Genomic DNA, 25285 nt, shown 5'->3' on the forward strand with positions numbered 1-25285 from the left:
CTCGATTTTCAAAACAATAGCGTTTGTAGCGAATTTATTAACATAAAATTATGGTCCCACAAATCTCATGTATTTAGTGCATTTTCAGTAGTATTCTGTCACACTCTTTGGATTGGCATGGAAGTAAGAGGCCAGATACAGTAATGGTATCGATATTTAGCAATATGCCATACATTCATTTTGCCCTGATAATACACACGATATGTGTACATGCTTTTGACAGAATGGCATGAGCTTGCATGAGCATTTTTGAAACACTGTTATAAAGAGGACAATATAGTTTCCATTCTCAAAATATTTGTCACATTTAATACTGTGCATTTGTTTGTAGTGGAGGCAAAATGCTTGACACTTATACGCCTTAAGGCACTCTATGCCTTCAGGAAACTCCACATTAAATTGAATGTGAAACAGTTTCTTGCAAATTATGTTATGATGTTTAAATAATTAATTGATTTGCATGTTGTGAAGCCAGAATATGAAATTGAATTTTCAAATTGTGTTCTGCTACTGGAATTTCTTCATCTGCCTTCTAGGTGGTTGCTAGACATGAGGACCTTTTGGCTCAGGCAACAGGCATTGAATCACTGGAAGGTAAGTAGACAAATAACTAAATTCTAATTAAGGTGTACACCATTTATTAGAGACTTGATTCAAGGTGAAGTAATTTGCCAGGTCTATTTCAGTGTATATGGTTGTTTTGTGAAGATGTGTTCAAAGAAGCAGTTTCGCACATGAACCAGAAGGAGGCACTGTAGTCCTTGAAATAGTTCACACTATGACACTGAGCTGTCAATGGAATGGAGAGGCCTCTTGTATGTACACCTCAGGCCAATCAACACATTCACCTGGAATTGTGCATATCTAGGGAAATCATTGTTGGAAATAATAATATATTTACTCCTTAAAAATGTCCCTGCATTTTGATCACGATGAGTGAACTGAATTTTCTGAAATATCTCCGGTAGTTGCAATGTATAATAGAGCAATAGGAGAGATGTTCATCGATTCCTTTTGTTTCCACCTACCCAAAATGGCACGTCATCTATTGTGTTGCCTCTTGACAGGTGTACTGCAAATGATGCAGACTAGGATTGCGGCCCTTCAGAGCGCTGTGGACAGGTAGGTGGCAACTCGGCACCACAACAGAGTTCTTCAGATATAAATGACAGAGAACCTCAGCGCCCAAACTTTTGAGACCCTCATGTCTCCTAAACTACTCCTATCTCTGCTGCCTATTTCTCTCTGTAGGATAAGGACTAAAATCGTTGACCCCTATAATAAGATAGTGGCCCGTACAGCACAGCTGGCAAGATTACAGGTATGTTTTTTTTTCTCTCCCTCTCTGTATAAAGTCTCATCATATCAGTGTGGGTGTGTCGGCAGCGTCTGTGTATGTGAGTGCTTTGAGTAGCTGAGGGGAAAGATTGCCACTCCAGAGCCTCATTGCATCTCTATCTCACCTCATTCCTGCCATCTGACAGCTTCAGTGCGCCAGCGCATTGAGTTGATTTCCATCTTTATTGGATAGAGATCTGAAGGAAGATGTACTGCTTATTTGTCTGTGGATGGAGTCTATCTTTTTTTTGCTGTTGCTAAAATTGTCCTCAAAAGTTGAAGTGTGTGTTTGTGTGGGTGTGTTTCAGTTCAAAGGCACATATTGGCAGCCCAAACTGATACTACCAGGCTATGCTTTTGGCAATACTAACATAAGGTTTTAGTTTTTTCAGCAAATATGTATATATCAGCAAATATGTGTGTAGGTGTTCACAGAGGCATAGGGTGAATACATGTTTCACATTCATGTGCAAGAATTTGAAGAAAAAAAAAACGTGTGACTTGAGGATAACGCTGATAACACAGAACGTGACATCAGAGGCTCAGCCTGGCTGTGTAATAAACATGTCAAGATGGACGCCCTATCCTGTCATTACTCATCATGACAGTTATTATCCTGAGAAATCACAGTGTCAGATCACCCGTGTTGGCAGTTGTCATCACTGCTTTAGGATGTTCCATGGTGTGACCAGTGACCACCTATCTCACATGCTAATAAGATGCCATGGCATCTATAATTATGACGGCTGCCATGATAATGAGCAATAATGGCAACATGACACTGTTTCATCATCAGAACGAATCTGTTATTAAAACCTGTGACAGTTTCGTGCTCTTTCCGTGACAAGCTTGTGACAGTCAAGTCTGAGCACGCCTTGTGTGTGTTCTATTTGCCTAAATGATTTGTTTGGTAATATGTGATGACAGGATCTTATGCATTTTTAAGAGGAATTCATGACTCACACATGCCAACAGGTTTTATGTTTGCGCATCTCTTCATCTCTGCCATGTCTGCAGAGCACCTAGCAGAGTGACATACATATTCCATTTGCACGATGGGAAGAAATTGCTCTGTCTCTCTTGCGCTCTCTGACATAGTATACCTGCTGAGAGAGAGAGAGAGAAAGAGAGAGAGAGAGAGAGAGAGAGACAGAAAGAAATGAGAGGGAGAAAGAGAAAGAGTGAAAGAGAGACTGAAAAAATGATATGAACCATCTGGTTTACCCTTTGGCCTCCTAATAACCATTACACAAGAATCATATCAAAGCGTTACAGTGCAAGCCTCAGCCAGTCCCTGGATTTGTTCGCCTTTTACTCTCTGTTACCCACCACCCCCCCACCCCCAATGACATCACTTCTGGAGCTCGCACACGCTTGCTGTGCCGCTAGTGGCCCCCATTTAGAATAGTCAATCAATAAAAGCAATCGGCTCCATGGAGGTTTGAGTTTCTGCAGCCTTTCAGAAGGCCCCCCACCACCACCGCCCCACCAGCAACCCGACCTTAAGCGCTTAGGCGCTGGGTGCTGGGCCGGGGACGAGACGCCTGTGGATTTACAAGCCTTTTCAGCTGCGTGTTTCCAGGAGTCCAGGGAGAGAGAGATCATTATTAAATATTGATGAGTTATGGCCGCAGAAAGGTCACTGACTGTGGTACATAAACTCAGTATTGATGCCCTGTCTACCTTGATATCTTTCTGCTAGAATGAGGTCGTCACACATAAGTGTGCTGGAAAACTCTTAACAAACACTCACATACACTCACAAACACTCACAAACACTCACATACACTCACACACCCCATATCTAACGGTGTCAGTGATTCTGAGGTGACCTGTTGTCACTGTCTGTCATTAACCCCTTTGACCTAATTTGATTCACTACTCAGGAGTGGGCAGATCCTTGTAAACAGCTGTCCTCTACACGCGACAATTACTTCTCCCTTTTCCCCTCTACGGCAGCCTGGTGTCTTGGGGACGGAGCACATGCCTCTCCTTGCCTCCAGCAGCCCATTTTGCATTGCTTCCCTGCTCTTAGGGAATCGTCCCAACACGTGAGCTTTTTTTTCCCCTCTGACCTACACTGTCCTGGTGTTTTGCTGGAAGACAAAACCTGAGTCTGTCTCCTCCCCTCGCGTTGTCATTTTTTTGTTTGTGCTTTTGTTTTTTGTTTTTTTTCTCCTTCTTCCTTCCCTTACCCTCCCCGGATCCTCCATTCCTACAAAAAAAAACACCGACGCTCTGTCACCCCCTGATAAAGCAATCAGTCTGACACACGCGCGGGCTCAGGGGACAGACCCCCGGCTCTCAGCTGCACCTCCGCCGCTCCAGCCCCAAATAACGCCGACCTCCCTTTGTCCTTCAGCCGCCGGCGCGCCTTGCCACCGCCTTTATCAGGACCACTACCAAAACATCCCTCCTGCTCTGGCACCTGCCTGCAGGGCCTTAAGCCCTGAGTGCTTTTCACTACTGCTGTAAAGGAATCTACCTGAGCAGTGGCAGGTCCTCTATAGGGCTTGGTCTTTTTGTTGTTGTTGTCATCTCTCATTGGAGTGACTGTGTGGCATGGCATCTCTGTGTGCTCTTGTGCACAGACACCCATTTCAGTTTCACAATTTGCATAAGCTGGCTGAAGCAGTTTTTATTTTTGGAATGTGTTCGGGAGACTGAACCTCCAGCGATCAGCTATCCTGTTCTCACTTTCTTTCTTTCTCTCTCTCTCTCTCTCGCTCTCTCACTCTCTCTCTCATCCTCCCTCAAAACAGATTGAAGCACACATGCTTCAAACATCCTTAAGGTTAAATTCTGCCAAGCAGTGAAGGTTGTCAATATGTAAAAAACACACACACACACACACTCACACATCCATAACTTAATTTTTTCTCTCTCTCGCTGTTTTCTCTGTAGAAGCACCTTAAGAAACCACAGGTCCACTAATTAAAAACCCAGTTGTCTACTCAGTGATGTATTGATCAGTAACGCCCCTGTCTGACCTGCCTGGCTCCCCCCTACAGGTGGCCTGTGACCTGCTGCGCCGGATCATCCGCATCCTGTACCTGAGCAAGCGGCTGCAGGGCCAGCTTCAGGGCGGCAGCCGGGAGATCACCAAGGCAGCGCAGAGCCTCAACGAGCTTGGTGAGTGATGGCTCGCCCCCAGCTATTCCCGCTGTTACTTCCCAGCGCGCACACACACACACACACACACAAACACACGTACACACAAATACACACAACACACACAAAACCCTATGCCAGCACACTCCCCCGGATTGCCCCCGCTGTCTCACCTTGCATTCTCACCGCACCGAGTGCGTCAAGATCCCGAGCAGTGTGCTGCCTCCCCTGTTCGCATGCTGTCCATCAAAGCTGACGGGCCAATGCAGACTGCAAGCAAATCACTGTGTGATGTAAGATGCAGGAGAGTGGAAGAGATAAGGTGATTGGACATACTGCTGCTAGCTGCCTGCTCCTACTCCTGATGCAGCTGTAGTTGTTGAGGTATTTCATAGGCACAGCTTTTAAGAGCAAACTTTATGACATAACAAAATAGATGTGGAAGAGCTTGTAGCCTTGACACATTAAGACACATACTGCTACCTTCAGTATAAACTTGGTGTGGTACCTACCTACTCCATACCATACTTACCCTTGATCCCATATAGCTATTAGTGCTACCACCTGCCACCAGTAGACATGTCAGGGCAGCTCAGGTGAGCCTTTTGTCTGGGCATAAATGCTTTCCTTATGTTGTTGTAGTTACTGAGATTGCAGACACAGCTAATATCTGTGTTGCAGCTTTGCTGGAGTTTGAGCACAACCAGTTCTGCTTGCAGGTATTTCTGGAGTGAAGCGGACAGTGAACACTTGTTTTTGATGAATGAATACCCAACTAGAATTAGGCTGGTGGTGAGGCAGCAGCCTACTTTTTTGGAGTCACTTTTTCCTGGCTCTGTTCATCTGCATTGAGAAAGCTGGAAATTCAGTGGGCCTCTGCTCTGCGGGCACACAAATGAAAGAGATCCTCTGCTCCCTGGCGTAGAGATGCGAAGCCAGGAGGTTTTCTATTTGAAATGCTGGTAGCATTTCATTGCGCATCTTTCAAGTGGAAAGGTGTCAATTAAAATTGAATTGGAATGCACTGCCACCTGGATGTCTATACTGCTTATGCGAACAGAACAGTATTATTTTTTTTTTTGAATGTCAGATCTCACAAACAAGTCGGTGAAATTCAAATATATATTTGTGTGTATCACTTTAACGACTTTCGTAGAGTGACCTCCTGGCATTCAAATTTTGCCAGCCCAAGAACTAGTTCTCATATGTGCCATTTCTGCACATGGTTGTTATGCAGGCACGAAAAGAGCACTGCAGAATCTCCATTTTGAAAAAAATGACATCAGGCCCATGTGAGACAGAGTGCACAGGATTCATAAACAAAGCTTTTACTTTTACTTTCGTATGTTGTTGATGCTACATCCCATTAGTGGCTTTTGTGGTTCAGTTGATGTACTATCCTCCTCACTTTTATGTTTATGTTTGTATTTTTTTATTTAAAGGGAGAGTGTAGCTGTTGTGGGGCATGTGCCGCAAGTGAGTCTCAAGTGTCCTCGGGTTTGTTCATGACCTTGCCGTCCTCCCACAAACAGCCTTTTTTACTTGTCACTTCAGAAGATTGAATGCTGTAGAATCACACGCTTCGTCCACCAAGGAGAAGGCTCACATGATTGAGAGACTACAGCTTTCCCCTCTTTCATCTCTGTCCACCGCTCATTCTCACATACGTACACACAATCTCTCTGTTTGTCTTCCTTCATCTCACTATTTGTATTATAAAGTATGTTTATGGGTAGAATCAATCTCTTCGCTCTGTGGACCTGTTTTCTTCACTTCTCTCTCAAGGCACAAACACTGTCTCACCCTCTCTCACTCTTTCCCTTGCTCTCTCTATCTCTCCCCCTCTCTCTCTCTCTCCCTCCCTCCCTCCCTCTCTCTCTTTACCTCTCTCTCTCTCTCTCTCTCCCTCCCTCCATGACTTGGCTCTGCCTGTAGTAGTAGTGTTCTGCTTCTCCTCTCCCCTGAGGTCACGTCATGAAAGTGGAGTGTATTTATGCAGTGTAGTGCATGCGCCTGTGTGTGTGTGTGTGTGTGTGTGTGTCTTTTTCTCTCTTGCTGTTTGTTCGTTAGCTCGTATAACGGACTGTGCCTGAGTCTACCGTCTATCTGTCACTGCCTGTACCTGTTTCTCTGTTTCGCTGGGGCTTCAAACACTTCGTTGGAACAGCACTTTGGGATTTTTTTTCCTCCCCTGCGCATTCACAGCCCTTTATTCTGCTGCCATGATGGCAGAAAAGCGCTGAATTACGCCCCTGTTTGTGCTAGTCTAACACAATAATAGCCCAACACAGGCAAGGTAATATGATTTCCCTCCCCTTTCTTCCCCAAGAGCACCAGGGTGTGTGTGTGTGTGTGTGTGTGTGTGTGTGTGTGTGTGTGTGTGTGTGTGTGTGAGAGCAGAGGGTAATGGGAAGATTAGATACCTGCTGTGTGTCTGTGTGCGTTTGTGCACATGTGTGTGTGTCTCAGGGTTTGTGACAGTGGAGGAACGACCTGAAGCAGTAAAATGAGGGAAGGACGCCTGTAATAGGAAGGTGTGTGTGTGTGTGTGTGTGTGTGTGCCCACACGCCTCTGATGCCTGTCAGATACAATAACATGATTGAAGTGGATACTGTGGCAGGGTCCATGTCGGTGACAGCGACACACAGCAGAGAATGGCCGGTTATTGTTGAGGGCGAATCAAAGCCAGATCAATGTCAAGCACGGGGACTTCAAGTGGCACAGACACAATACTCGCCATGGGGATAAGCAAATAAAGCAGAAAGGATAACTGGGTTCAGAAGAGGAAGAGGCTGAAGGGAAAGATTTTTAAAAAAGGAGAAGGAACAGCTACATCAAACTGTTGGTCAAGCTGTTGTGAAGCCTGGGAACTGAAAGTGATTCCTCTGTCTGCCTCTCTCTCTGTCACTCTCTCTCTCTCTCTCTCTCCCTGTCTGTCTGTCTGTCTGGTTGTCTCTGTCGCTTTCCCTGTTTATCTGTCTGTCTTTCCCTTGTAGTTTCCAGACCATTGATTGTATCAGTGTGCATGGACATCTGATATGTAAAAGGAGCTTTCTGTAATCTGCTCTCTCCATCAGACATCCGTAAAATTACGATTCCTCCTGCCTTTTCCCCATCCTATTTGTCAGTTGAGAAATACATTGAAGCTTGATGGAGTTCTTCATCCATGAGCTGGTGACTATATAGCCTATCTTCATCGATTACTGAATCAGTCTGTTTGTCTTGTTCTATTACTGCTCTCTTTTTCTGAAAGTCAGATCTCGATTGAATTGTAGCATTTGAATGTCTGAGGAAATCGTTATCAAAACCTTGAAAGAAAGACACAGAAGAAAAAAAAAGCTTTTTCTAGTCCCTTGTGTGTTTGATGGAACTGTCAGTCACAGTAGCCGAAGTGACAGGCGGAGTTGCTCTGAGACAACATGCCATATTGTCAGAGAACCTTGGCTCAGTGCTCTTCCCGGAGTCAAAAACGGAATGAGATGAGAGATGAGTGAGCCTTAGTCGGTGTGAAAGGTTGGGGGGCATTTTCTTTGGTTTTCTCCTTCTCATTCTTTTAATAGGTTTCATCTTCTTTTTCCCCCTGTGGTCTTGTCATGAGCAGGTGCTTCTGAGGTGTCACTCGAGTAGTGTTGGAACGAGAAGAGGCTCACATAACTGTCTCTCTGACATGCAATGGCACTGGCAGTCTTAATGAAAACCTTTGCAGTTTATTTCGGAGAGAGGTGGCAATGGCAGTCATAGGTTATATATTCAATCTGAAAGAATACACTTGCAGGGCTTCTAATTGGAGCTGTTTCCTTTACAGGAAATGGAATTAGGTGATGCGGAGTGAGATGTATGCCTGGACAGATAGCAGTAGTTGAGCTGGGCTGCAGTGTTTTGGCCTATGTCTTTCTTTCTTCTTGTTGTCCACCATAATCAGTGGAAGGCTTCTGACAGAGTGATGCAATTTCATTATAGTGCTGTTATATAACTGCTGTGAATGAAGATCACTGGTCTGGCTTTTACTCTCTAGGTTGCACTTGACTTTATACTCACAGACACCTCAGACACACACCCCTTTCTAGTAGTACCTTTTCCTTGACTGGTGGGCCACCCATCGCCTCACCACTTACAATCAGCATTGTGTCCGCCAGCTAGCACGGAACATCTGCAGGCTGTTTCCCAACCATGGCAATGAAAGGCCCCTTCATCACTAGCATATCACCCCATCGACAGAGTCCGAGGCACCCTCCAGGGTCCCGTTCCTCCTCCCATGTGACTAAACTTTGTGTAACAGCGCAGGCATCTGAGAAATCCCCCGACATCCATAACCCCCTTCACTTGAGCCTCGTGAAAGGCCCGGAGAGATTGCGAGGGGCCTCACGCCCCCCCACTGCTTAGCCCCAGAACCCTCTGGTGTTGCTGCAAAGGGAAATCTGATGATGTTTGATACAGCACTGGGTTCGTGGACCTAGAGAGATACATCTTTTAAAAATGACCACTCTAAGACACGGAGCGTGATTCACCTCCAGTTCCGGAAGAGCAGGTAACGCATCCTCCACTGTATCATCCTCCACTGTTACATATCTTTTATAGGAGGATGAGCAGTCTGACCCGTTCCCTGTAGATATTCTTACCACATTACTCATGTGCCTGTAAATAGTAGACAGGAGCGCAATTTGTGGATGCACATGCATTAGTCACTCGCTGCATAAAAGGACAGGCAGCTCCAGCACGTAGCCTGTGCTTCACACAAACTCACTCCTTCCCTCTCTGCTATTAGCCTGGCATTTGATGAACTGTCCGATGGGTTCTTCATCATCTTTTAAACCTGCACTGTGGTGTTCTGGCTTTTTGAAGAAGTGCCAATACCTGGCTCCGTAATGATCCTGAAATGTATATTGAGGGTGAGCCCGAAAATGAATGGATTTATTGTTCAGGATGCTCAAGTTGGAAATCACGCTTATCTGGGGTTTTGTTAGAAGAGGTCACGCTGATAACAACCTCAAGCCTTGTGGACAACACATCGTCAGATTGACCTTAGATAACCCAGGGAGATAGCATCCATCAGCAGTAGGTGACCTTTGGTCAACCATAGCTTTGTCTGAATGGAGGAGGATGTTGTTACTGTATTTATAATAATAGTAATAATTAGTAGCAGTAGTGACAGCAGTAGTAGCAGTAGCAACAGCAGTAGTAGCTGTACCAACAGCAGTAGTAGCTGTACCAACAGCAGTAGTAGCTGTGCCAACAGCAGTAGTAGCCGTAGCAACAGCAGTAATAGCCGTAGCAACAGCAGTAGTAGCAGTAGCAACAGCGGTAGTAACAGTAGTAGTAGTAGCAGTAGCAGCAACAGCAGCAGCAATAGCAGCAGCAGTAGCAGAAACAGAATCAGTAGTAGCAGTAGCAGCAGCAGCACTAGTAGCAGCAGCTAAAGTAGTAGCAACAACAGCAGCAGCAGTAGTAGCTGTAGTAATAGTGGCAGCAGCAGCAGAAGTAGTAGTTGTAGTAATAGTGGCAGCAGCAGCAGCAGCATTGGGGCTTTTCATGTTGTGCACTCTACCAACATCTGCTCTGTGGGTAAATATGTGTGTGTTTTGTAAGGTCACCTCAGTGTCTGTGCCTACTACAACTGTTATGAGTTTCTGCAACCATGTTAGTAGTGTTGAGATGGACACTTAGCAGCGCTTGTGCATTGACATTCTGTGCGCGTCGCAGCACCGCCACCACCATGACCCCTGCTGAGAAATCCATGACCTTCCAATGTCAGCATGGTGATGCATGGGCTACCATGCTAAACAGTTATTATCTGATATCACAGGCCCTCGATATCAGGACCAAAACAATTAAAAATAAATAAATGACACAGGCTCCCCTGGGATCCCAAGGGCAAGTGCTGATATGACCCAGCCACTCATTACCACTTCACTGTCCCCTGGCCGGGGCAGCCCTGGTCGCCTTTTTGCCCTCACACGTCCAGAGAGCGGCGTGATGTGACTCTTTCCCCTTCCTAGAGCCTCTATAAAAACTGATAAGGGTCTGATTCGTCCTGCCAGACAACCCCAGGAGTGATTTTGAAATGAAGCAGACACCGACTCTCAGACCCCCAATCCACGTCCAACCTCGTAGAGCGGCAGCCAGAGATTAGAGCGAGTGGAGCTCTCAAGCATACCGGAGAGGTTAAGGGCAACAGGAAAGGGCAAGTCAGGTGAATTCAATGATAAACGCAAAGAGACAAAACTCACGTCTCCTACAACTCCCTTTCTTTGGTGTTAAACGGGTAACACTGACTCCGACATTAGTATTAGCCAAAGGGGCAAGTAGGCTGCTCCCTTTTGGCCAAGAATGGGGCTACTGATAATTATTAAACCGTCTGAAAGGATGTCTCCCACTGTTGTGCGCCACCCTCCACCCTCTCCCTGTCCCCATCTTCATCCTCAGCCTGAACCCCATTCTTTACTCTGAGAGTTTACGGGCAGATTCAGAGGGCTCTCGAAGGACAGGATAGGGATAAGAGATACGCTCTATAAATCCTTGCGCCAGTACGGCTGCTTGATGCTTTATGTGATTTGCAAAGTGCTCTTGTTGCCAGAGAGAGAAACAGAGAGGGAGGGAAGGAGGGGGGAGAAAGACGGGAGCTGAGGAAAATTGGCACAGAGTACAACTGGATATCAGAACGTATTTCCACCTGTTTCAGGTTTTAATCATTATAAACAGGACAAATAGCACGTGGCCTCTCTTTCTATGTCTGTACATGGATGTATAAGTACTCTGCTATACATTATTCCTATATTTACACAATTTCATTTCACCACTATAACAAAAAACACATGCAGTCTGTACACACTTTGAACTGTCCTTGACATCTAGTCACCATCACAATAAATAGTATTAAATTATTTGCTCCACGCTGTGCAGGTAATACACTTTAATACACATGTCTGCTTTGGATATGAGGTTTCCCTTTTTCAGCGCATTGGTAAACTGATAAAGGATCATTGACCTTAGCATGAGTTCAGTGTAAGTCCGATGGTTCACTCTACGTCCACAGACGAGAGACACTTTTGCCTGACCTCAGTCTCCTCGAAGGTTACCTTTTTGTTCCGTTTGGGGTCGATCCAGGAGTTGTGGATGACCACGTTGTTGGGTGTTGGCTCAGCCTCCACCACGGACACCACCCTCTTCTTCATCTTGCTCTTGAGCACCTTCTGGAACTTTTGCCTAGTGAAGGCATAGAGCAGCGGGTGGAAGATGGTGGTGCCGTAGGCCATGACCAGGAAGCCCAAACGCAGTCGGGCCGCCATGCCGCTGGGACCGGTGCTGAGGATGATAGCATTGAGCACGGTGAGGGGCGTCCAGCAGAGCAGGAAGGTGGAGATGATGAGCAGCGACATGCGGAAGACCCGCCGCTGCCGCTCCCGTCTCTCCCGGTGCCGCTTGACGGCGCGCCGCAGGGCGATGATGACTGCCACTGAGGTGCGCATGGCCAGCGGCGGGTTCCGTGGTGGTACGCTGCTCTGCGAGGCGTCAGTGGACTCGGGCTGGGCTGCCGACGCTGCCCCTGGCGTCGTCATGGAAACGGCTGCCTTTGTGCTCTTGCCACGCACTTTCTTCTTAGGTGCGGCGGTGTGGAAGCGCGTGCCGATCCGAATGTTGAGCGCCTGCAGGATCTTGTAGTAGGTCACCAGCATGACCACCGCCGTGAAGAAGAAGATGGGGATCTGGGCCAGCAAGTGGTAGTAGAGACCCAGGTCTGTGTCATAGTGGTTGGCCCACAAGTCCTCCTCCTCGTACTCCAGGGTCTGGTTCCCCTCAATGTCCCTGCCCCGGATAAAGAAGCCCACCTCCATGAAGGGCACTAGGAAGCTGAGGAAGGACAACACCCATATGGAGCCCAGCAGGGCCACGGCACGACCCATTGTCAGCACACGGTTTGCCGGCCTCACCGAGATGTCATATCTGTCCAGGGTGATCGCCAAGACGTTGGCTGCCGTGGCAACGCTGGCGAATGACACGCTGGCCTCGTGGAAGCAGCAGACGAGTGCTGCGTTGTCCTGAGGCGGCAGCAGCACTACAGCGATGGTGAGCGGGATGCAAGCCACGCATACCAGCACGTCCAGCACATGCAGGTTCATGGTGACGATGTTGCTGACCGAGCTGACCAAGTTGGACTTCATGCAGTAGAGGACCAGCACTGTGAGGTTGCTACTTAGGCCCAGCACAATCTCCAGCATCAGGAAGCCGGTCAGGGACACCTGGAAGCTGACTGGGTAGGGCAAGGTTGCATCCATGTCCTGGTCCAATGGGTCCGCGCTGTCGAGGACGGTCACGTTGTTATTGTTGTTGTTGATGTCGCTCATGGTGGCTTGGAGTTCCAGCACAGGAGGGGTATGCATTCTCCTGTAGGAAGGACATGACGAGGACAAAATTAGGACAAAAGTTAGAGGGGTTGGAAGGTGTTTTGGTTGCGTCATTGGTTCATTGGCTGCACCCTTGCTCAGCAAAAGTTCACTGCAGTTGCTTGCTAATTGGGACACTTGGATGTCCCCAATGTAGACATGGTAGAGAAGCCTTCTCATTTAATTGTGAAATACCTCGTCTGGCTTTTACATACTTGAGTTACTCCACAGGCAGGACTGAGTGTGATTCATAATTTGAAGAGCTAGCTTAAGATAAGGAAGAAGTCTCATGTTTCCTAGTTATTAGCCTGGGAAGAAAAATACTTCTCTCCCTTTGTGTCTCTTGAATTCAGACTGCAATCCTCTTAGAAAGATGTATCCAATTTCTTTTGGTTAAAGTCTGCCCAGTTACACAACCCAGAAGTGCATGTTACTCTCAAAGTGCAGTCTTAATAGAGCCATAGAGGGTAATAGAGCCATGTTGAATAGTTAAGAAAGGTCGTGGAGGCCATGATGGCAGCATCTTGACCTTTTAAACTCGATCAAACCTCAAGCACTGACTCAGGCAAAATCATTGTCATGGGATGTGTGGATCCTCATAAGCGAGGAAGCTTCCTTTTTCCTCTCTTTTCAGCAAATCTTTTTCATTTCTGATACCATCCAATTAAGAGCAGACATAGCAACATCGACAATTATACACAAAATACATACGCTGCTACACACAAACAAACACACACAGACACACACACACAAACACACACAGACACACACACACACACACACACACACAAAATACACACACACACACTAAATAGGCACACACAGACAAGCACAGTCGTGGGTTACTTACCCCTCCCTCTCCCCAGTCCTCCTCAGGAGCCCGTGAGCCAGCAGCAGCTCCTGAGTAGTCCCGACAGGATGTCATAAGAGTGCACCATGCTCGTGTCGGCTTCTCCCTGCTGTCACCATCCACTCCTGCCTGAGCAGTCCTGGCAGGTCGGGCTCATCCACCACCAACTCCTTTTAGTCAGGCAGCACAAGCCGGCCGAGGAGCTGCTAGGACTCTTGCTCCATCCAGCCTCAGTGTAATAGGACGGCACTGAGAGAAGAAAAGATGAGTTCCAAACAAATATGGTCCTCGTGAGAGGAAAAAAAAAAAAGTAGCCCTGTGATTGTTGGTGTGCCTGTGTAGTGAAGGTCTCAAAGATATGATCTGGCCTTTGTTGTTGCAAACACACTGTATTCCTTGGCCATCCGGGGTCTGTCAGAGGGTGACTGATGCACACAGAGACCCTGCTACTCCTGCTGCAGAGCTGTGGGAGGGTCTGTGCATTGTAACATCCACGTGGTCGACAACATGAAAGCCTTTCTTGTGCTTCATGCACTCTGGCCTATTGTCCTTTTGTCTCTGTAGAAGTGTCCTAAAGGAGCGAGCGGGGACAGCGCCGGCAGCCTGCCTCAGAGCCGCCGCTCACATGCGTGTGCGTGTGTATTCCACGTCTGGGATTTTCATCTGCTGGATGGTCAAGGTTGAGGGAGCGTTGGTGTGTGTTTTGTGTGTGTGGGAGATAATTTGTGTGCAATATCAACGAGCTGCAGTTCATTTTACTCCAGTAGTTATACTCCGTTTCCTTTAATGTGGTCTATCATCGAAACAATCTCTCGGGAAATCTCTCCGTGTCCCTCTGCCTCTCCTTCTCTCCGTGTCTCTCAGTTCCTCTCTCTCTCTCTCTCTCTCTCCCCGGCCTTTGTCACCGGGTGCTGGTTAAGTCCAACGTCTGTCCACTCCCTTCCAGCTGCTTGAGACTCTTTGATCACCACCTGGTTCGCTGTCACACTGCCTGGGCCTGATCTTTGTGCATCTCAGCTGCACGTGGGCGGGAAGACACACTCCCTTTCAGGAAGGTCATTAGCTCAAGAAAGGAAGTAATCAGCTCGTCGCATGGCACGCACTGCCCACTCCAGCTCTAGACGAAAATGGGCACACGTCATCCACGGCCAACGCCAGGCAGGTCACACTCCAGGCTCCTGAAAAGAGTTACGAGAGAGAGGAGAACTGACTCATATCCCTCCCATCCTGTCCTACTTCTGTTAAGCATCAGAGGTGCCCAGTCATCCACCTCTGTCAGGTTTTGATCTAAAAATACCTCAGAAGCGGCGTGTTATACGCCATAATTCACGTGACAAGTTTTACATGTGGAGTGGCTGCTGGTTTCTGATAATCTACACATCAGAGGATCTGTGGCAAGTACAGCTCTTATCTCTCGACTTCCACCAGCCTGGCCTGCTACGCAGTTTGTTTGTTTATTTATTTCATCTGCCTTTCTGTAATCATGCACTCTTCGTCTCCCTCCCCTGTGGTCTCTTTCATGCACTCGCTCGGCAAACAAGTCTTTAAAGCAGCGTGATGTGCTCCCTGTGCTGCATCCACTCCTCCGTCTCCTTCACAGAGAGAGAGTTTTTGGCACTCCACATGTGATTGGCAGGCGGGAGGAGCAGGCAGCTGGCGTCCCTTTTGAGAGGCTCTCATATGTGCTACTGCCCACACCTGCCAGTTCACATACACACACACGCAAGCTCCACGTACTACACACACACAGGCACACAAACATGCATGCGCATACTCATGTACATACTCATGCACACACAGTGACACACACACACACACACACACACACACACACACACACACACACTTATTTCACACTATCATTCTCAGCTCAGAGACGAGTGCCAGATGCGATATAGGCTCAGGTAGAACACCTCTGCAGAAGGAGTTCTTGTATATTTAAGCAGTTAACAGTGATTAATTCATTGCCAGGGGAGCCATGCATTTATATCGAACACATGAAAGCATTTTTTTTCTACTATAATAGTAAATATTGAGAAGGTGCAGGGTTTCTTCTGGCTGTCATATTCCATCTCTCTGCCAAACCAGAATAATTGTTTTTAGAGTCAAGTCTCTCGTATAACACTCTCGTAAATCTCCTTGATTTTTATTTAGTGTACTTAAATTGTCCGGCACACACTGACTCGCAGTGTGCAAGCGTATACAAATACACTCCAGCTCTAGCCTACTTTTGACACCACAGAGGGACAGATCCAGGTTTCATCTCACAAATCCCCAATCTTCAAAGGACATATTCATCTGATTACTCAGCATAAGACACACAGCCTATAGCGCCCTACATTTACATTTAGTCATTTAGCAGACGCTTTTGTCCATATGCGAGGTGTAAAGAACCTACTTTAAGAAGTGACTTTATTTGTCGCCAAATCCGTTTTTACATTCCATCTGTCCTTTTTGGGGGAAAAAAGAAGAGTTACCTGGCTCTGCTGAAGTCGTCCGGCTCCTTTGTTCCCAGCGGTGCGGGGCAGAGTGGCTTCGTGGCCCAGATAGAGGGCAGTCTCGGGGGAAACGAGCGGGAGCGTGAGCCGGGGCTGGAGCTGGTGCTGGGGCCGACAGCAGCGGGAGTGCATCACTGTGTGGAGGTCTGGAGTCGCGCTAGTGCTCTGCCGGCTCTGTTGCTCCGGCAGAGGCTTTCTCTCTGGCAGCCTCTCTCTCCTCCCCTCCCTCTCCTCCTCTTCACCCTCCTCTTGCGCTCTCTCCCACTTGCTCTCCTCTCCCTTTCTCTCTCTCTCTCTCTCTCCTCCCCTCCCTCTCCTCCTCTTCTCCCTCTTCTTGCACTCTCTCCCACTTGCTCTCCTCTCTCTCTCTCTCTCTCTCTCTCTCTCTCTCTCTCTCTCTTGTCTCCTGTCTCAGAGCGGGTGGCAGATTGTCAGTGGGTGTGGGGCAATGAGAGAACCCTTGCAGTCTCTCTCTCTCTGTCCCTCTCTCTCCCTCTCTCTCTCTCTCTTTCTCTTTCTCTCTCTCTCTCTCTCTCTCTTGTGAAGAGTGTCACAGACGAACACTGGCAGTCTGGCTCTGCTTCTCCTCCCTCCCTCTCTCTCTCCCTCTCACCATCCTCTTGCTCTGCATCCCACCCTCCCTATCTCTCTTTTGCTCTCTTTCTATTGTGTGCTTCTTTCTCTCTCTCTCTCTCTCTCCCTCTCTGACTACATGATAGCTGCTCTCTGTTGATTGATTGGTTGCACACAGTAGACTTAACCCTTTCCTTACCAAAGCATACTACTGTGTTCTGACCTTCCCTCCCAGCTGTATTGGTTCCCCTGGAATCGATTACTTCATTTATGACTGTAATAGGTGTACTGGTCAAACAATGCCTAATACACACTGTCTACTGTCAACAGGAATGAGTGTGAGTGAGTGAGCGAGAGAGAGAATTAGAGTGAGTGAGTGAGTGAGAGAGAGGATTAGAGTGAGTGAGTGAAACAGAGAATAAGAGTGAATGAGTGAGCGAGAGAGAGAATTAGAGTGAGTGAGTGAGTGAGAGAGAGGATTAGAGTGAGTGAGTGAAACAGAGAATAAGAGTGAATGAGTGAGCGAGAGAGAGAGTATGAGAATGAGGGAGAAAGAGAATGAGAGGGATGGAGAGAGAAAATAAGAGGGAGAGAGAAATAGAGGGAGGGAGGGATAAATTCATTCATGGATGATGGTAAGGTGACACAGAGCACATGAGGAGCCGCTGCTTTTTACATGACAGCACGACAGGTAAAGAAAAGCAGGTGGTTGCAGCACCTCACAGAAGCTGTCAGCAGAGCTTTAATGGCTTTAGCCTAAATGTAAACGGCAGGGGTGCAAGCTGTCACTTGATGTTTGTACATTATTGTGTGTGGGTTTTTTGTGCGTTGAAATGGAAATGGAAATGCCGAGCATACTGATAGAAAAGTCTGACTGTAGGTAGGGGGGACTCTCACACACAGTCACCATGCCAACCCTTTGTTTGCCCTCCCCAGAGGACCAGGTGCTGTTACCTTGGAAATATAAATGGAAATGCCTCTGCCTAGCTAAAAACCTTCTGACCTTTAAACAAGCCTTTATATTATTATATTATGTTTTTACATCAGGACTGCAATTCATTTTACAGCTATTTCTGAAACATTCATATTTTATTTTTAATTGACTGATTTCTTTATTTCTTGTGTATTTTCAATTGCTGCCCCTTGTCATATAGTTAATTAAACCACTGTTTATGTGCTGTTTATTCTTAGGGCAGCTGGCCCCAGGCAGTTAGATTCACTGGCACAACCATACCCCAAAGCACATTGTGGGTTATTTTTTCCATGTAGGATATAAATGTTGACAGCATTAAGATTAAGGTTTGGGAACCTAAACTTCATAGACTATAGTAGATCATAGAGAGCTGGTTAATATTTAATTTGAACCATAAATATTTTACTTCAATATACATTATGTCACCTGGGACATTAAGTGTTGATTTTTCCATTTTCCATCGTCGCCTGTTAAAACCATAAGTCTTGTATGAGAGGGGGAGGGCTGTGGATTGAAATTGAAGAGACACAGAGGACCAGACTAATCGTTTTAAGCCACATGCTCTTCTTATTAATTCACCTTGTGATATTCATGCTACGGTTGTCTTGTCACACGTCTCTTGCCTAATTAGGCAGTTCAACGTGTCAGCACCATCCACGAAGGTGATGGCCATTATCAACTTGCCACTCCAGCAGTCCCTATGCACACGCTGATTCTAGGACGGCTTCCCATGGCCTCTTCCACTTGAGTCAAATTATTTAGGACTGCTCCTGGCCGGGTGCGTATTGGCACATGCTCAAGAAGGAGAAAAGGGAAGAGTTGGGTAAAAGAGGATGAGAGGGGAAAAACATAGAATGGGGAAGTAAGAGACGGAAACACAAGATAATGGAAGACGGCACTTATGGGAGAAGAAGACTCAACATACCCCTTACCAGTGTGCTGACGAAGGTGTGATGTGATGTGTTCAGAGGGATGGTTAGTTGCTTCAGCCCTTCAGGTCAGAGTGTTTGAACTGAGTCCAATGAGATCATGGTGATGTAGTCTTCTCGTATCTGCTCTTTAACACCCTCTGTCCTTTCCTGTCTTTCATTTCGTATTTCTCACTGGGAATAATGCCTAAAAGTAGATGTGCCTTAACCCACTATCCGACCTAATGAACCCATCAAACCACCCGCTGCTGAAAGCTATGGTAGACAGCGTATTTCACAAGCATTTTCTAGTTATATTTATTGAAATTCTCTTTACATCCTGACAGCAATGAATAAATCAAATGCTGTCATCCGTGGCAGTTGCAGGGCTGTAAAAAGCACCTCAACTCTTCCTGTCAGTTTTTCTGGCCGTATGTGTTCATTGATGAGTCATTTACAACGTATCAGTGAAACTGATTTTAACAGCAAACGCAGTCTGAATATCTAAGAGAAGTAGACCTGCTTAATTAAACATGTGTGGGTCTTCATATTGCAGTGTATGAGAAAGTTAACATAAATAACTAACCACATTTTTATGTTCTTATTTCAATGGAAACGAGTCAATTTGCTTTTTCTGTCAACCCCAAGTTCTCCACTGTATCATCCTCCCAGTTCGAGTGTCCTCTGTTTCCACGAATATGACTCCAAAACAGCGTCCAAAACAGGAGTGGGGAGAGTCCGGTTTAGCAAGGGCCTTTGGTCAGGCAGTGTGCATTCATTTGTTTTGGAGGAGTGACTTTGGAGGAAGGCCCTTAAGGAAGCAAATTAGATTTTTCTCGGTTTTATACTTTCAAAATCTAGCGTTATCCAACAGTGCCTACCCTGTCTTTAAGGGGAGAGATGGATTTGGAGAAGAGCAGAGCATGGAAGGAAGGGAGAAAAATGGGGAATTGATACAGGATGATCACTCTAAGAAGACTGAGAAATACATAACAAAAAGCTTAAAGCAGCAGTGGGGAACTATAAAAAGGCCAACAACTTCATAGTTGGCACTGATAAAAGGCTTGCTAGTATGCTAACTCATGTCTTTTGGCAATAAAGTTGGCAATGTCGTGCTTTTAAGCCTTACATTACCTTACATGTTTGTGAGGTGGTCTGATCCACACTACAGAACTGCATAGTACATAGCTAGGTGGCTTATTGGAAAGCCAAGTGTGTTTGTCTGTCCTTCATATGACCATATCACATGAAACTTAACTTGAAGATGATAACTAGTAATAGTTGCTTTTTTATGCTTGCTTTGCTTACATGCTTTAAAACAGGCAAATTGTTACACACTATCTGAAAGATCTGTGGATGGAGACCAGCCAGGATTTAATGTCACACTGTGCTTCAATTCAATTCAATTCAATTCAATTCAATTCAATTCAATTCAATTCAATTCAATTCAATTCAATTCAATTCAATTCAATTCAATTCAATTCAATTCAATTCAATTCAATTCAATTCAATTCAATTCAATTCAATTCAATTCAATTCAATTCAATTCAATTCAATTCAATTCAATTCAATTCAATTCAATTCAATTCAATAGCCTGACAATGTCATCTATCTATAAATCCAGGAATCTCTGTGTGTCTGTCAGTCTGTCTAGGGCGTATCTCCCTGACGGTAGTTACGTTAGTTATGAGATTTCGCATGTAGCTTACGCATGTCATGAACCTGTGCATCCTTGATTTTGAAGATTTTTGAAATCATAGTTTGCGAGATATTTGTATTTTACCGTTTCCCGTAGGCACTAATGGGTTATCGTTTCCCGTAGCAAGTCCCACTGTGCACCAAAATGACGTCACAATCGAACATATACGCGTAGCGGTATTAAAACTATCCTGCCTTCACTCAAAGTTCAGAATAGCGTTGGATACGATAAGGAGGTCCGCATTCAAATTCTTCTTGGTGAACAGATACAGACTTTTGCTCAGGTAATCTTAAAACAGTGATTGATTTTATCTATTCGTTTATTTTTAAGCTTCTTTATATTAAGTTTCAAAGTAATGTCTAGAGTTGTACAGTCATCTAACAGACAGGGAATAATAATCCATCAAAAATATTCATATTGTTTATTAGTATAGCGTATTTTTACAGTACATTTCTGCACTTATTCGACTTACAACTTGGCAAACTCATTTCATAAGCATGGTTGAAATGTAACTGTGATTACAGCACTTATTCATGGAATATGCAAAACGCATGAATTTTAGCGACGTGAATTATGTCATAGTCATAGAACAGTCGTCGCCATAGATGTTTCCCGAGCTGATGCGTATGGGCCTGGCATGTAACCAACTCTCATTACCATGTTAAGTAGTATGTTGTAGTTTGATGTATTTGTATAAGAGTTAGCTTTCTATTCAACGTTGCCGGTTAGCCTAGACCAGTGACCATGTGGTCATGGCATGCATCTACTGACGTAATGAGAGAGGTTTTCCGATGTATGAGTGTCCCGATGTATCTGTTATAATTCGTGTGTACTTTGTTTTCTCATTATTGCAATATTATAAACCTAAGTCTGCATTTACCCTGGCTGGGAGAGGTTGTCATTCCGAAGATACTGTGTGTGATCGCCTTTGCTCTGTGTTCATTAAACCTGTCAGAGTGTATGAATAAACGGCTGGGTGCCAATCAAAATCACAACGCAAGAGTGGAGTACTAGACCGCTATAAAATGGTAGATAATATTGATAAGCATCGGAGGCTTTCAGATTGTTCATTGCTTTCCCATCTGTTGCTATGGAGTCCACGAAATACGCTCAAATAAACATTAAAACATTTCTTAATGAAAAGGAAACATGCATCACAATAATACTTCAGTGTAACCTGTACCTATGTGGAGTGCAAATATGTCTTGCTATTACACTACCCAACAGCTATACCTACGTCTGTTAACACTACAGAATGCATCATTCCTACGGGCAATGCACTAGTACTCATAATTCTAGTCAGAATATGAGTCTGATACTGCTCCATTGGGCTGTGACTATGGGGCTGGTTTCAAGCGAACCAGGAACAAACGTTGGCCAGCTGATACATTAAACTTTTACCGGATCCCGTAGGAGGGACCGCAAAAACATCTTTTCGATCGAACAATTGCCTTGATTGTGTTTCTCTGTTCCTCTTTCAAAATTAATGCGCTGTCAAAACAAGACACATATCTCCACATTTTACGCGTTGGTGACGTAGTTGATTACGTTACTGTTGAGCATCTGTCCATCATCGTATAAAGCCCGCCCTGACACTTTGATTGGTCTGGCCGAATCCTAACTTCTGATAATTTCTCCCCAACGGAGCAGTGCCAGACCGGACTTCCAGACCTCAAATGTTGTCGGGGGGGCTAAGTATCTGGTCTGGTATCCAGGCTATAAGTTTACATGATGGTATCTTTGGGGGCAACTGCTTTTATCCTAATATATATGGCAGTGAAATCGAATCATTAGCCGAACGCTTGTCATATCCCGGTACGATAGGTGGCGCTGTTTTCATTACAACTAGTGGTGATACAGCCATTTCCGTGGACCTCTTCAGCATTACCAACAACAACAACAACAACAACAACATTCAAGAAAGATGGCAAACGGAGAGCAAGGTGAAGCTACGTCCCTCTACATTTTGTGCATGAGGACAATAGGAGTACTGCGAATGCAAACGGCGCTATTGGTTAGCTTGATAACAACTTATCAACTTATCGTCTCTTTCGATGTCCGGGTCACGACCTGGGAGGGAGGGCAGCGGGATCTGAAGCTTGCGCAAAGACCATGTAGCAGGTAATTATTTCTTGGTTTATTTATGGAAAGCTGGTGACTCATTCCAGGTAAATTACCCAAATCCTCTGTTACCCATGAGCCTCCTTAATGCACAGCCACTTGTGTTGTCTTGACTTGCCAACACCATTGGATACAGCCTGTTCCGATCTGTTCCATCTGATCCTTAGATGACTGGAGGAGCTTCAACAGGAAGTTTGCACAGGGAAGTGAGTGTGTGTGTGTGTGTGTGTGTGTGTGTGTGTGTGTGTGTGTGTGGTTGTGTGTGTGTGTTCTGGCTCCTTTTCCCAAGCGTCTTACACTCACAGCAGACAGAGAAGGCTGGAGCTGCCTTTGGTCACGTTCCCCTAGTCCCAGAGGGCTTCCCTCGTGTGGGGACGCAATGAGGTCAACTCTGAGCATCGGACCAGGGAATCAGAAAGACTTACAGCTGCAACAAGCCCTTCCTCTAACAACCAAACATCTGTCTAAGGTTGACAAAGCTTCACCCCTCCACATCAAGAACTGTGATGTTTGACTAGGTAACAAAATACTGAACTGCAACATGGCAGACCATTTTTATTCCATTTCCATGGAGGTTTTGTCAGACTTGAGATCAGAGAATATGCTTTGTCAAGGTACTTTTTAAATTTAGACACAACAGACATCACAACAAGACTTCAGACATGGATAATTGAAAGTACAGTTCCGCATGATGGGCTGCAAAGATTGTAGTGTTAGAATTGTTATCTTAAACTTTGTGCATTTAGTCAATACAAAAATAAGTACATAAAGGAAATGCATTAAAGACCTTCTCCCCTCGTCACTGGAAAAATTCTCTGCATGTTTTGAGGATCAGCCGGTCTTGACAGGATGCCGGAGCCACCACATAGTGTAAACAGGGTATTGTCCCCCACTCTGTGTCGGGATAATGGCCTACCCAGGGAGCGGTGGTCACTGGAGCAGTGTTGAGACAGTGCGGATCACCCACACTGAGTTCTCACCGAGGGGGATTAGCATAGACAGCACTCACCACCACATCCAGTGCTGGCCTGACTGTCCTTCACAATATCAACAGTAGCACCCACCCACCCCCCCCCGGCTTACTGCATTCCCCAGTGGGTGGTGTGGTGTCATCTCTGCAAGTTGTCCCAGTTGCCTCTGTGGCCATCAATACGCCTCTCCTCCTTCACCTTCGGAGAGCAAGGACCTTCCTGTCACGTCTAAGAGGAAGCTTGGGAAAAGGGCTTTCCCAAACATCAATCTCAACCCACCAACTGCCACTGCTACCTTCTTTTCCCCCCACGTCACAGCACATCCGCAGCAAGCCATCGTCAGGGTGGGTGACCTTCAGTTAGCTCAGTGAGCTCACTCGTCCCCACCCTCCCTCGTCCCCACCTCCGTCGCGTCCCCACCTCCGTCGCCCCCCCCCCCCCGAGCCATTATCAGATCCCTCTGGAGCCAAACTCGGGCAGATGAAACAAACACGGCTCACAATGTAAATGTTCTTGGTCTTGTCCAATACATATGGTTCGCACCAGCTTCCAAGCCACACATCTTTCACGTCATAGCTATCGTCCGGCTCTAATCCGCTAACAGTGTATGTGTTCAAGCACTTCATCACTGCTGAGATTGTGAGATTTTACCCACTGTAATAGCTGTCCTGAAGTCAGGCGATTTGATTCCAAAGTCTGTCTCATCTATAATCTATTCTAGATTTCCATTGTCCTATCTCACAGAAATGACTCCAATCTAAGGCTTCCCCAATGAAACCTGCATGCACTCGTCACATGGAAAATAGCCTTACTCTGCTTAGGCAGGCAGAGAAAATAAGTTTTCACATCAGCTAAAGGGTTATTACCTTGTGCATTGGACTGGATATTGTTCCTCCGAACTCTTTCTCCTTCCCTGTCTCTGAGTGCTTTTACTGGTGTGTGCATCTCCTTGCTCCTCAACCACACACTCATGTGGTTCAACTCCAGCTATGATCGCATACTCCTAGTCAGGGTCACACTTTTGAAAATGTCTCTGAGACTTTTGAAGATGTTTCTGATGTATATGAATGTTTTTAGACATGTCCGTGACCACTTAAACGTCTCAGTGAGCCATCCAACATCAGTTTCACATCATCTTGGAGGACGTGAGGGGGTCTAACCGCTTTTCATCTCCTCTTTCTATTTGAATTAGCAATTATTCAGTTGTGTCTGCTTCAAACGGGGGCAAACGGCACTTCTCATCGCATTGAGGTGATTGCCATTTTACCTCCAATTCAAGAAGCGCCTGTGCTTTCCTCTAATCAGAAAAGAATGGAGCTCCTTTGTTTGTGGAAAATTGCTTCACTGATTCTCAACACTATTGTCGTGGCCATATTGAATTTGGCTAAATGTGCCTCTTTATCAGTGCCTGCTTCCCCCTCCTTCCATGTGATGGGTTTAAAATTGTTCTTTTTCTACACTTTTACCCCCTTTTTTCTCTCCCAGTTTTAAGACTTTTGCCGTTGGCCATGCAAATAAGTTCCAGCCGTAATCCCAATTTATAGAACGGGGGGGAGTTTGGTGTTGGATGGAAAGCAGTCAAGTGTATTAGCTCGCCAGCATTCCTGCTTGGCCAAGCCGCCACCATGTTGAGTCAACACACGGCCATGCCATCCTGGATCCTGCCGGATTCTGCCAGATTACTCTGTGTATGAGTGTGTATAACTGTGTGTGTGTGTGTGTTTGTGTGTGTGTGTGTGTGTCTGTGTGTGTGAGAGAGAGGGAGAGATAGAGAGTGTGAGCCATGTTGTTCCATCCAACAGAAGCAAGACATTTCCCAGGTCACCATAATCCTTTACATTGGAATTAGTTAATATATATT

General features: G+C 45.9%; 2 protein-coding genes across 2 annotated transcripts in view; one reads left to right on the forward strand and one right to left on the reverse strand.

The window, feature by feature from the left end:
- The window catches only part of cog5 (component of oligomeric golgi complex 5), a gene marked incomplete at its 5' end in the record, with an annotated part of 82447 nt that overhangs the window by 670 nt on the left and 56492 nt on the right, over window positions 1-25285 (forward strand). The window contains 4 exons of the mRNA XM_080851779.1: window positions 537-594; window positions 1068-1122; window positions 1252-1321; window positions 4350-4470. Of these exons, the coding sequence (XP_080707905.1) occupies window positions 537-594; window positions 1068-1122; window positions 1252-1321; window positions 4350-4470 (304 nt within the window). The remainder of the gene's footprint in view (window positions 1-536; window positions 595-1067; window positions 1123-1251; window positions 1322-4349; window positions 4471-25285) is intronic.
- gpr22a (G protein-coupled receptor 22a) lies at window positions 11467-12828 on the reverse strand (the record flags this gene model as incomplete). The annotated part of the gene is made up of 1 exon (XM_080851596.1): window positions 11467-12828. The coding sequence occupies one exon, from the start codon at window positions 12826-12828 to the stop codon at window positions 11467-11469; it is 1362 nt and encodes a 453-aa protein (XP_080707722.1).

This window comes from Sprattus sprattus (genome assembly GCF_963457725.1).
Source record: "Sprattus sprattus genome assembly, chromosome: 14".
Lineage (NCBI taxonomy): Eukaryota > Metazoa > Chordata > Actinopteri > Clupeiformes > Clupeidae > Sprattus > Sprattus sprattus.